The 14,288-nt window shown below is 30.7% G+C and overlaps 1 protein-coding gene across 1 annotated transcript in view; it reads right to left on the reverse strand.

Moving 5' to 3' along the window:
• The window catches only part of MCTS1 (malignant T-cell-amplified sequence 1 homolog), a 39,444-nt gene that overhangs the window by 4,945 nt on the left and 20,211 nt on the right, over positions 1 to 14,288 (reverse strand). Inside the window, exon 2 of the mRNA XM_088271671.1 lies at positions 4,248 to 4,400. Within this exon, the coding sequence (XP_088127797.1) occupies positions 4,248 to 4,400 (153 nt within the window). The remainder of the gene's footprint in view (positions 1 to 4,247; positions 4,401 to 14,288) is intronic.

Below are 14,288 nucleotides of genomic sequence, written 5' to 3' on the forward strand. Positions count from 1 at the left end.
ACTTACAAAAATAATTTAAATTAAAATATTTTATATCAAAATTCATTTATTAATTGCAAGCATTAATGGCACACATAAGTGATATTGACACATTCATAGATTGACATTGACATTGTGTTAGTGACACAGATATGTGACCCAAATGTCATAAATAATATACAATGCATACTAAATATTTAGTTAACCTCTCTCCGCCAGGGCCACTGTAAGGTAATAAGGAAATGAAACGTCTTATTACTATTGCAAAACAAACAGCCTACAATATATATGATATTCTTTATAATAAACAAAAAAAAATTGACATCTCATCAAAGATGAAGAAAAATATGGAAGTCTGGGCATTTACGAGGCTGACGACCGTCATAGGCTGGTTTAAGTGATCACTTTACACACGTGTAACATTCACCAATTCTACCCATTATTGACAACCACACTGCTCAAATTCTTGGAAGTTTTATTTATTTATAGTTTCAATTTTGAAACATTATTCTTGAATCACTAGAACTTCACTAGAGACATCTATTGGTTAGATGAAAAAAAACTTTTTACTGAGCAGAAACTCTTTTATAAGTATGTGAGGTCCGAATCCTGGATTAAAAACACACATGAGAAACGCCAGAAAATATCATTTTCACTTTTATTATTTAAGCTTAAAATTTGACTAGATAATTTATTTAACTCCTATAATTGGAGATAATCCAGATTTTGTGAACAAGTATTTGGACACACTCAAAAAGGTTGTAAATATTTTATATAATGACATTTTGAGAACATGTGTCCAAACCTTTGTACAAAAAAAAAGAGATTTCTCACGGGATCTTGTTATCAAGTGATCCCTTAAAGCAGCCAATGATAGGTCATAACTGCCCCATGGCTGGTTCAAGTGATCACTTTTGAACTTTTTGCTGTCTGCGCTCCTGTATATTAATATTCAAAATAAAAATAAACTAATCTACAACAAATACAATTATTAGTATGACTGTATTTCAATTCTTTTTCAAAGGAATTAGTTACAATAGTAAAGTAGATATGAAAAACACAGCACAAAAACCCCCATATCAATTGCTATTTTTTCTTGAATTTATTTTGGAATCGGCAGGAATGGAACCTGCAACGCCTGTTTCACAGTCAATAGTCAACCCAACAATAGCACGCCGTGTGGAGACCAATTTCTTCTACAAAATGACAACATCCATAATTTCTACAAAAATTGTTTTTAATAAATACATTAACAGTGGTAGTGAAAGGGTTGAATTATTCATTCAAAGAAGTATCTACCTTATAAATAAAATATTATTACTTTGACAGATAATTCAGACAGCTATGAAATGTTTAAATCCTTGACCATTTATAACACACTATGGACACTAGTTTGTTTCTTGTTTAACACTGTCCTTATCAATCAATCACCTTATCAATCACTTTGTGTACCACTTAAAAACACTTAAAGGAATAACCCGCAAAGCCTCTACTTTTAGAGGCTTGTCTGCAGGTAGCATAATAATGATAGGGAAGGTAAATGTGAAAAATACATCATGAACACCCAGACCAATTGAAAATAAATCTTACTACTAGTACTACCATCACGCCGTTTCTCCGCAGGGGTAGACAAAAAGGATGGAACGCCACACTCTTCTGTCCTGACATACACTCCTCACCTCCTTCACGTCCATACATCTAGTCATACATGCCCTCCGATCACGCAGACTTTTGACACCACCAGATTTTAGGTTCTGATTGATCTGATCGTTCCAAGTCTTTTTCGGTCGTCCTCGTTCTGTTTTCTCGCTCAAATTCAACACAGATATATCGTAAATAAATCTTTCTTGAATTTACTTTGCAATTGATGGGAATCGAACCCGCGTCACCAGTTTCGCAGTCAAGCATCTACCCAACTACGTTACGATGCCTGTCGTGGCGTACTTGGGTAGTTGGGTATATATCTAGAAGTTTCAAGAAATTAAGTAGTGTGGTTGTCAATAATGGGTAGAATTGTTGAATGTTACACGTGCCTAAAGTGATCACTTAACCAAGCCCATGACGGTTGTAAGCCCTGTAAATGCTCAGACTTCCATATTCTTCTTCATCTCTCACACACACACACCCTCTTACACAAATTTTCTCTCATAAATACGTGTTTATTTGCTAGATCTACACTAAATATTTTGTACTAATCTTTATGTTTCTGTGGTCAGATATAATTGGCTTGTTTAATGTATATCTTTTAGTATTTTGTTTCACATATCGCTCACTCCTTTCAAGAACGTCATAAATCAAAAATTGTCAATTTTCAGTTGTGCATGTTATCGGAATGCCTAGAAAATGTCTTATATCCCAGCAAAAGCGGCATATTTTTAACTTAATGTTTACCCGCTTCAGGGCAGAAAGTATTGTTTTTGCATTTTGAAGAAAAGGTATTGTATAATAATTTTTTTAAATATACTAAATATTTTTCAAATGGAGAAAGAACCTTCAGTTTTTGCATAAAAAGATCTGTTGCACAGTAAAAAGTTCAATAAATGGCTTCATATTTATTTTTAATACATTGTATTATATTTTTAAACTTTAAAAACGTTCTCCTGAAAAATCAAGTTTTTTGATTTTTGACGTTCTTGAAAGGAGTGAGCGATATGTTGTTGTTGTAAACCCTAATAAAAAAATTAAATAAATCTGTGTTGAGATGAAACACATGTAAAATATAATTCCTAAGTGGATATAATCCAGATTTGTGAACAAGTATTTGGACACACTCAAAATGTTGTAAACGTTGAATATGTAATCCGGAGAATGAATATAAGACAAGTTAAAATTAACTAGCAATAAATTCATCAAAGCAAAAAATTATCAGCAGTCAAGGAGTCAAAGGTTGATAAGATACGAAATTATGAGATTTGAGGTTTGTAAAAAAATGTTTATACACAAATAGAATTACACAGGTGTTTTGGCGACACATATCGCACACTCCTTTCAACAACGTCATATACCAAAAAACTAGATTTTTCAGGAGATCGTTTTTAAAGTTTAAAAATATAATAAAATGTACTAAAAATAAATATCAAGCCACTTATTGAACTTTTTACTGTGCAACAGATCTTTTTAGGTAAAACCTAAAAGGTTTTTTCTCCATTTGAAAAATGTTTAATACATTTGTCCGCCTCCGTAGTGTAGTCAGCACGCTCGGCTACCGTACTGGAGGTCCCGGGTTCGATTCCCAGGGGGGGTCAAATAAATATAAGTGATCTTTTCACTTTATATTTATTCAATATTACCTTGGACTGGTACCGGAAGCGGAGGGCTGATCATCTTTCCTTAATGTGTTAACGATCAAGATAACTCTGGGTTTATATGATGCAGTGCCCTATGCACCATTGGGGTGCGGATAAGGGTTTGAATATTTAAAAAAAATTGTTAAACAATACCTTTTGTTCAAAATGCTAAAATAACACTTTCTACCATGTAGCGGGTAAATATTAAGTTAAAAATATGCCGCTTTTACTGAGATATAGTACATTTTATAGGCATTCCGAAAATATGCACAACTGAAAATTAACAATTTTTGATATATGACATTGTTGAAAGGAGTGAGAGATATGTGTTTAATAATAATAATATAATGAACGTAATACCCAACACATTACCCAATAGTTCATAAGCTAACTAATAAAACAGACAAAAAATTACAACATTTGGAGTGTGTCCAAATACTCGTTCACAAATCTATATTATCTCCAATTAGGAATTATTTTCATATTATTTTTTGGCATCTCAACATAGATGAAGAAGAATATGGAAGTCTGGGCAATTACGGGGCTATCGACCGTCATAGGCTGGTTTAAGTTGAGATGTCAAAAAATAATACAAAAAAGTTTAGTTAAAATTTGTTGATGTCCGCCACCATAGTGTAATGGTCAGCGTGTTAGCTACCGTGCTGGAGGTCCCGAGTTCGATTCGGGGGGGGGGGGGCAGGATAAAAATAAAAATGATTTTACACTCAAATATTTATTTCATAACCCTGGACCGCTCCCTGAATCGTAGGAGTGATCGCCTTGGCTTCATGTAAGTAACTGTCAAGATAACACTGCGCCAATACGATGCAGTGCCCTATGCACAACTAGGTGCCGATAAGGGTTAAATAATAATTTTAAAAATATATTCATAAAAATGTATTTTTTAAAGTCAAATTAATTCCCCGGTTACCAGGAGCACACATAGGCGAGGAGGTAAGAAAATCGACTCGCGTCGCTCACCACTTGACTATCTTGCACGACTCCTTCTTGGGCAGTATAGAGTCCACGTGGCCGTCCAAGTGCGGGTACGTCTCCAGCAGCTTGGATCTGATGCCCTTCTGCACTGAGGACTTCAGCTGCTGCACTCCTGATACGCTCTCCTTTTCATCAAACCTGATAGAGTAAAAAAAAAACATAAATAATAAATTGCTAATGTTTAAATAGAAGTATCTAAAAACTGAAATGTTATTTTAAAGTCTCTCTCCTAAAAAATACGTGTGAATTTATTTTACTCCAACCAAAGATGGCTCTAGTGAACTTACATGTTCAGTGTCATGAAATTAATGATATATGTAGATAAGAGTGGGCCGTTGATGTATGAATAAAATATTTATTTTAGATATCAAATACAAATGGGTCTAAAAAGTTTGATTTCGGATTGCACATAACGTAAAAAATATTTTAAAAAATATTCCATACTACTTTTGGCCCTCAACCAGAGCTCAAAGTTTTCGGAAAAGCCATTTTTTGCGCTCTATCAGCTGTCATTTCGTATTTTAGTAATATAGACAGTCTAATTAAATGTTAAGGAGATGTAATATACTTTACTTAAAAAACACATAAGGGCATAAATTGCACTTTACGTTGTTATAAATAGGTAGCGTTGTTTTAGCAAGTCATTGTTTCCATCAGTATTCGGCCGGCGCGCGGCGCTGTAAGAGCAAAAAAATTAAACTCTTTATTCCAAAAATGGTATCTAAATTGTCAACATTTTCATATTCGAAAGACACCCATGATTCTAGTGTTAGAAGTGTCCATTTCTAACGCTAGAACCATGGGTGTCCTTTTCAAATATGAAAATGTTTACGATTTAGATACCATACTTGGAATTTAAAAAAAAATGCGCTGCAGCCCTTTGGCATTTAACCAGCGATATCTTGGAGTTCAAAAAAATGGAGTATATTGGTTGTCATCATGGTTAGCACGTGTGTAAAGTGATCACTTAACCGGCCTGTGATAGAAAATAAGTTATTTATTGATTTGGCGTTCACTTTGTAGAACTCCATTTTAATTTACGTTTTAATTTTTAAATCAAACACAGATTTTTTGAGCCTACTAAGTGTTATTTTATTTAAAAACACATAACAATTGATATGTCTTTAATAAAATACGACTTAGTAGACTCAAAAAATCTGTGTTTAATTTAAAATGTATTCATAAAAAAGAAAATAAGCTCTGTGAATACACAGACTCCCATATTATTCTTCATCTATGTTAAAAGGTCAAAAATATAAAAATCACTATTATATTCAAAATAGAAATAATCTGTTTTAAATCACTTATATTATTTATCAACTTCTTAACATTGATTTATGCAATATTAATTTTATGTTTTTTTTATATCAGACACTGGATTATTCACCGACGGATAAGATTACAATTTATAGGTGTCTCATCTTGATATGAAACATCCATTGTTTCTCTTTACATAAAAGAAGATGAAAGTCTGGGGGAAGTCTTAAATTTATCGCTTGAGGCAGTCAAATGCTAGGTTATTTTCGACGTGCAAATAAAATTAACACATTTTCAATGTCGTTTTTATCATTTTCCGTGTTATCCAACCTTGCTGCGGCCGGTTTAGGTCGGATAATCGAGACTCTACTGTATTAAAATAATTATAATTATATTATTTATTATATCGGATACCGGATTATTCACCCTACGGACGAAATGTCAATTCAAAGGTGTCTTTACCGGTATACGGAAGGAAATAAGACAATTGCATACATACAGGTTTCAAGAATTAATATAATATGGTGTTCAATAATGGGCAGAATGGTGAACGTTACACAAGTGTATAAAGTGATCGCTTAAGTCTGCCAAATGCTAGGTCGTAAGCCCTTGAATGCTCAAACTTCCATTTTCTTTCTTACAAAGAGGAACGATAAATTTTTCATATCAAGTCGAGACACCTATAAATCGTTATCTTCAAATCGCTAGAATAATTTGATTTTTTACGATCGTATCAGTTAATTAGTGTGAATCACGCACATTGTTTGAAAACATGTGTATTTTAAAGAAAAAGTAAATGCAATAGTTGGTATCGACAAATCTGTAATCGTTTTTCTGGGTCGATTATGCCGTGCGCTGGTCGAACTTCTTGGCAAGGGTTGTGAGCGCATTGCAGCTTTCATTATCTGCATTATTTAGCTAGATGCACTAGGGATCTTGGCCAACGCTGTGCTCATTTTATTCTTTTAGAAAATGATTTATGTAAAAAATTTCAATTTCCTGTTTACTATTGTAGTGTAAACATTATATTTTAAGGAAGGTTGTTTAGTTTAATGACTATTTTTAATATTAGTTTTACTTGGTATGTACCACTATTAATTAAAATCATATAACATATCGTAGTCGTACAGGAGAATGTGACTGTTTATTATTGTAGTGTAAACATTATATTTACTGTCAAAGGAAGGTTGTTTAGTTTAATTACTATTTTTTATGTTAGTTTTACTTGGTATGTACCACTTTTTCTTAAAATCATATAACATATCATAGTCGTACAGGAGAAAGTGACTAACTAACGAAACGTAAAATGTTCAGGAGGGCCATTTAAGTCGCTTTTGCTTGGCAAGAAAATGAACATCAATGCAGTTAGTAATTTTTAACAAGTCAATATATTATACTTCCAAGTATAAAATATTTTGGTAGTAATAGTCAATGACCACGTTTTTGTACAAAATGCACTTGGTCACTTTCTCCTGTATGTAAAAATGTAAAAATCGTAAAAAAATATTAATACGAAAAGTCATAAACTGCAACATTTTGAAACAATACAAATTCAGAAAAATGTAAATTATAAGAAACCCATAACACTAACATAACAATATGACAATGACTAAAGCCTCCCCCTATTGTATATGTTTCCACTGAAAAAAAATAAGTAAAAGCTTTCTACCCCCTCTTTATCCTTCAACGTCCCAAGGACACAACTCTAGAATTTAGTCTAAGTTTTACTTAGTAAATATCACTTTTTCTTAAAATGTACTGCGACACTTATTTTGCTGCATTAATCATTTTCAAACACCAAGTAAAACTTAGTATTTACAAAGTAAAACTTAAATTAATAATGGATAGATTTTACCACAAAATGATTGCCGAATCAATTAATGAAATTGTAAAATTTAGACAAAGCTTCACATACCGCTCACTCCTTTCAACAACGTCATGTATTATATAAAAAATCCTCAATTTTCAGTTATACTATATCCCAGCAAAAGCAGCATATTTTTAACTTAATATTTTCCCGCTACAGGGCAGAAAGTGCTGTTTTTGCATTTTGAAGAAAATATACTGTTTAATTATTTTTTTAAATATACTAAATATTTTTCAAATGGAGAAAAAACAGGTTTTACCTAAAAAAATCTTGCACAGTAAAAAGTGCAATAAGTAGCTTGATATTTATTTTTAATACATTTTATTATTTCTTCAAACTTTAAAAACGATCTCCTGATAAATCAAGTTTTTTGATATTTGACGTTGTTGAAAGGAGTGAGCGATTACGTTTTTTGAAAATGATGAGTAATGCATTGAAACACGTGTCACAAAAGATTTTAAGAAATAGTGGTATTTACCAAGTAAAACTTAAATTAAAAATTAATTAAATTATTTACAAAAACACTTGTCAAAAATGGATTTGTATGTAATTTTTAACAAATGTTTTACGTCGAAAAGATTATACTTTACTTGTATAAAAAAATTCATTGATTTTGTTATCAGATTGATTACGCAGATTACAAACATTTCAAATATTCGTTATTATAGCAATCGACACACAAATTCGTATCGATACATATCGTAGTCATACAGAAGAAAGTGACCAAGTGCATTTCTTACAAAAACGTGATCATTGACTATTTGATATCTTATTAGCTTAATATTGCCTTGAAAAAAAATCCAAAGGATTTTAAACTTGGAAGTGTAATATATTGACTTGTTAAAAATGACAAACTGCATTGATGTTTATTTTCTTGCCAAGCAAAAGTGCCCTCCTGAACATTTTACGTTTTGTTAGTTGGTCACTTTCTCCTGTACGACTGCGATATAATAATTAAGGCAATATTGATTATTTATTCTTGTGAGCACTATCTAGAACAGTTTAGTAGTTCAGGCATAACAGTTGGACGACTGATTTCCCAGGGTCAAAGTACAAAGATTGGTTTAAGGGTTCAATTGAGTTCAACTTTCAAACATTATATATATATATATATATATATATATATATATATATATATATATATATATATATATATATATATATATATATATATATATATATATATATATATATATATATATATATATATATATATATATATATATATATATATATATATATATATATATATATATATATATATATATATATATATATATATATATATATATATATATATATATATATATATATAGCTATATATTTTTTTTTTATTTGTTCGGGAATTGTACAGCTTTACATTTAAAAATGTATTTAATAAACAATAGTTACATTACATTACATTAACAAAAATAGTTACATTCATAAAAATAAATCCAATTAAACAATTCCACATTTATGTTATAATAACTATTAAAAACATTAAGAGATGAAAAAGTGTATGGTATAAAAATATAGGTTTTGCAGGAAGGAGAAGGAAAGGAGAGGAATTAATGAGAGTGGTTAAAGGATTTTTTTATTAAAAAAAGAAAGAAGTATAAAAATAAGAATACATTTATAAATATACATACATACATATACACATATACACATACATAAACATATGTACATACATACATGAAGGACGTTGCGACATCCAAAGCGACCCTTGCGTGGCAATTGGCGTCGTAATTCACCCTCGTGCGAATATGTGAACGTGCAATAAGGTATTAACTCGGGAGGAATATCTAATTTAACATATTCTACCTATAAAAGATTATATTAGGCTCGTTTTGTGTTTATAACAGCCAATATAATCAATATTTTCATTCATCATTTTCTTTTGGAAAATTCGCCTTCGTAAAAACGTTGTTTTCGTACGTTGGTAATTAATGACGTCACAGAAACTAATATTAAAATAAGTCCATCGACTTATTTTAACATTAGTGACATTGCCAAATTATTGGCGGCTCTATTTGTTGATGTCTACGGTTCACCCTCCCACCGTATTACAGTTCTATAAATTATAGCTCTATATTTGTCGTGGATGAAGTTTATTACTTTAAGGCTGAGATTTCAAACCATCTCAAACGTATAAATTTAGAACGCGAACTGCAGCGCCAGGAGCCGGTCGTGTCTTAGCGCACGAGTTAAAAAAAATACATAAGTATATTGGGATTTGAGAAGTCCTCGCCTTTCAATAACTCTTTTCTTTTCAAAACCATATATTTATTTCGAAGGTGAACTTATTTTTACAATACGAAAACGGTATTTTAAGCAAAAAATTCAATAAGGTAAAATATTACCTTGGTTTAAAGTAGATTATGTTGCGATTTATCGAATATTGGGTCTTAAGGTGGGAGATTCGACACATAGCTAGTATTAAAATATTTCAGTATATTTTTACATCCGTCCGCCTCCGCAGGTCAGCACGCTCGGCTACCGTTCTGGAGGTCCCGGGTTCGATTCCCAAGAGGGGTAAAATAAATATAAGTGATTTTTTCACTCTAATATTTATTCAAAATTACCATGGACTGGTACCTGAAGAGGAGGGCTGATCACCTTTCCTTCATGTATAAACGATCAAGATAACACTGCGTTTATATGACACAGCGCCCTATGCACCATTTGGGGGAGGATAAGGGTTTTATTATTATTATTATCATGTACTTATATATATATATATATATATATATATATATATATATATATATATATATATATATATATATATATATATATATATATATATATATATATATATATATATATATATATATATATATATATATATATATATATATATATATATATATATATATATATATATATATATATATATATATATATATATACATATATATATATATATATATATATATATATATATATATATATATATACAGTATCTACTCAATGAATTAGGGCCACCCATTATTTTTTTGAATACTCTGAAATCTTTTGGATTATTACATTTATTTTACATAAATACTTTAAGTTTTTTATTGACATCTAATATCATGTATATTACCTTCAATAATATGTAAAATATACCTGGATTATTTAAGCGTTTACAAAATTTTAAACCCTTTTTCTGAGAAAGGTCCCTAATTAGCACAGGTAGACAGATAGTTGAAAGTTCAAAAAAAAGCCCTATCTCATTTATTAGTGAAGTTTCTTGAGTTTTGATTGTTGTTTTGTTCAGAGAGGTTATATAGTTATCGTGTCTTGTGAAAAAAACTTAATTTTTAATTTTAGTTCATAAAGTATAATTTTTTTTTGTAAACACAAGTGTTTTTTTTGAAAAGGACAAAATGGGAAAAAGTAAAGACATTTCTGAGGAAAAAAAGTCTAGTGTTATAGTGCTACTGAAATTAGGAATACTATCTAATAGAGAAATTTCAAAAAAAGAAAACGTTTCTCGTCAAACAGTGGACAAAATTTCAAAATCAATAAAAAATCAGTCACCCGCCACCAGCAATCAGCGAAAGAACTGTCGTAAGATTAGAAAAACAACACCGAGGACTGATCAAAAAATCGTTCAAAGTGCCTTAGAAAACCGAAGTGCATCAGCAAAAACATTAAAAATAAAATTGGAAGAAGAGGGTATAAATATATCGGTATCAACACTGAGGCGACGTCTTTACGAAGTAAATCTGAAATGCAGGCGCCCTGTAAAAGTACCAAAATTGACACCACGAATGAAAGCGGATCGATTAAAATGGGCCAGGCTACATCGAAATTACTCGGTAGATGATTGGAAAAAGGTATTTATTTAAATTGAATTTTCAACATATCATTTTAGTCTTAACTTATATATTTGAATTAAACTTAAATTTTCATTATTTTTCAGGTCATCTTTAGTGATGAGTGCCGGTTAGAAGCCGTGACAGAGAGCCGTCGATTCGTCAGGAGAACACCAATGGAACGTTACAATGAGGCCTGTGTGGTTAAAGTTATCAAACACCCCCCTGCAACAATGATATGGTCATGTATTATTAACAATTTACCTGGGCCGTTGTTTTTCGTGGAAGGAACAATGAACCAAAATTCCTATAAGCAGGTCCTCGAACGAATTTTATTGCCCTTCTACCATACACTCGACCCAACAGAAGGTCCATACACCTTCATGCAGGATGGGGCACCTTGCCACCGGGCTAAATCAATAATAAAAATTTTGTCTAACAAAAATCTGCCTTTGCTCCCCTGGCCTGGAAATTCTCCGGACCTTAATCCTATAGAAAACGTATGGAGCATGTTAAAAAATAAGGTATACTCATTCCCAAATCCGACAGTAGACTGTCTAAAAAAAAAATTCAAAAAATTAGGTCAGAAGACGAAGAAATAAAAAACACGATAAAACAGTGCATTTTAAGTATGCCAAAAAGAATTGAGGCAGTTATTTCTGCCAAAGGTGGAAATAATAAATACTAACTATATTTATATGAAAATATATGCATAATTTAAGCGTAATAAAGTGTTCTTGTGTAAATAAAATTCAATGTTGTTTTATTCAAGGTTTTCTCTGAGTTATTCCTGTTTGAATTGAGAAATTGCGCGAAATTCTGCGTGGCCCTAATTCATTGAGTAGATACTGTATATATATATATATATATATATATATATATATATATATATATATATATATATATATATATATATATATGTATATATATATATTTATAATTTTTTTACTATGTATTTAAAATAAATAAAATCAATAATGGTCTGGAAAAATTACGTACGAAACATAAATTCAACATTGATAACTTGCCAAAAAGGCAAAAGGTATTTACTGTTCATGTTGTGTCAGCTTGCTGGCACCGTTTTCCCCTAAAAATCCATACTTTTTTTATTTGGGGACACCTAGACGCTATAATTTTGCTTATAAACAGTTTTATAAATCACAAAAGGTGGGCGTCATATCAGAAAGTATATTGTCTCCATTATTTTCGACGAGATTTACGTTCAGAGCAACGGTGATGATTATGGCGTCGTTTATCTTAACTTTGGTGAATATTTAAAGGGGAAGATAAAAGTTTATATTATGCTAGCAACATTAAGGCCATACATACGTTAAATAATATATATATATATATATATAATATCATACTATTTCTGTGAGCCTAGGCAGCTCATTATTAGAAATAGGTATCAAATTGCGGTAGAGTGGGTTCGAACCGAGAAACTCTGACTTAAGAGTCCGCGACACTAACCACGGGACCACAACCCGACACAATAGCAACTTAACTTTCTTTAAACCCAGGTAACATTTGACGTAATCGATTTTTCGCTTAAAACACCGTTTTTTATTGAAAAATTTAGTTTTTTCTTAATTGATAAGTATATGGGTTCGAAAATATAATATATATATATATATATATATATATATATATATATATATATATATATATATATATATATATATATATATATATATAATTTTTTTTTTGAATGTGTATTTTTTTTAATGTGCGTGGAGACACGTCTGACCTCTCGCGCGGACGATCGATTAATAAATTGCTTAATACAGTTCTCCCTTAACTTTTTACTTACAACTAACTATGTTGTGCTTTTTTTTTAAACTTTTTTTGTAAAATTTGTACAAATTATCGCTAAAGCTAGAAATAAATTTATAAATACACATTCGATTTCATCACTACGTCATTGTCGCTAAGCAATTTTATCACTAGAAAACAATCACAAAACGTTTATCTAACAATAAAACATCAATCAATTTATATTTTCAGATACTTAATCTCAAATACTGTTTCTAGAAATTCCAAAATCAAAATGGAGTTTCACAGCGATATAATTAGTGTCGATTCTAAAATAAAATATCTGCAAAAAAAATATTAAAAAAACTGATATTCTTTATAATTTTAAGGTATCTCAACTTGATATGAAACACATCGCTCACTCCTTTCAACAACGTCATATATAAAAAATCGTCAATTTTCAGTTGTGCAAGTTTTCGGAATGCCCAGAAAATGTACTATTCTTATCCCAGCAAAAGCGGCATATTTTAACTCAAGATTTACCCGCTACAGGGCAGAAAGTGTTGTTTTTGCATTTTGAAGAAAAGGTATTGTTTAATTATTTGTTTAAATATATTTAACATTTTTCAAACGGAGAAAAAACATTTGCACGAAGGACGTTGCGACATTGTTTTCAACAACGCCATATATCAAAAAACTTGATTTTTCAGGACATCGTTTTTAAAGTTTAAAAATATAATAAAATGTATTAAAAATAAATATCAAGCCACTTATTGAACATTTTACTGTGCAACAGATCTTTTTAGGTAAAAACCCGAATGTTTTTTCTCCGTTTGAAAAATGTAAAGTATATTAAAAAAAATATATTAAACAATACCTTTTTTTCAAAATGCATAAACAACAATTTCTGCCCTGTAGCGGGTAAATATTTAGTTAAAAATATGCCGCTTTTGCTGGGATATAGTACATTTTCTGGGCATTCCAAAAACATGCACAACTGAAAATTTACAATTTTTGATATACGACGTTGTAGAAAGGAGTGAGCGATATATGTAAATAAAAATAGAATTCAATACAATAACCGTGATTAATTTTGGATATACATATTATATAATTCAAAATGGAAGTCTTCCAACTGTCTGCAGTTACAATAAATAATCATTTACATCTCACCAATAGATGTCTCTAGTGAAGTTCTAGTGATTCATGAACAAGGTTTCTAAATTGGTTCATATATATAGAACTTCCAAGAATTTGAGTAGTGTGGTTGTCAATAATGGGTAGAATTGGTGAATGTTACACGTGTGTAAAGTGATCACTTAAACCAGCCTATGACGGTCGTAAGCCCCGTAAATGCCCAGACTT

This window comes from Brachycentrus maculatus, unplaced genomic scaffold (assembly GCF_059751285.1).
Source record: "Brachycentrus maculatus isolate JH-2025_06_01 unplaced genomic scaffold, ASM5975128v1 h1tg000454l, whole genome shotgun sequence".
Lineage (NCBI taxonomy): Eukaryota > Metazoa > Arthropoda > Insecta > Trichoptera > Brachycentridae > Brachycentrus > Brachycentrus maculatus.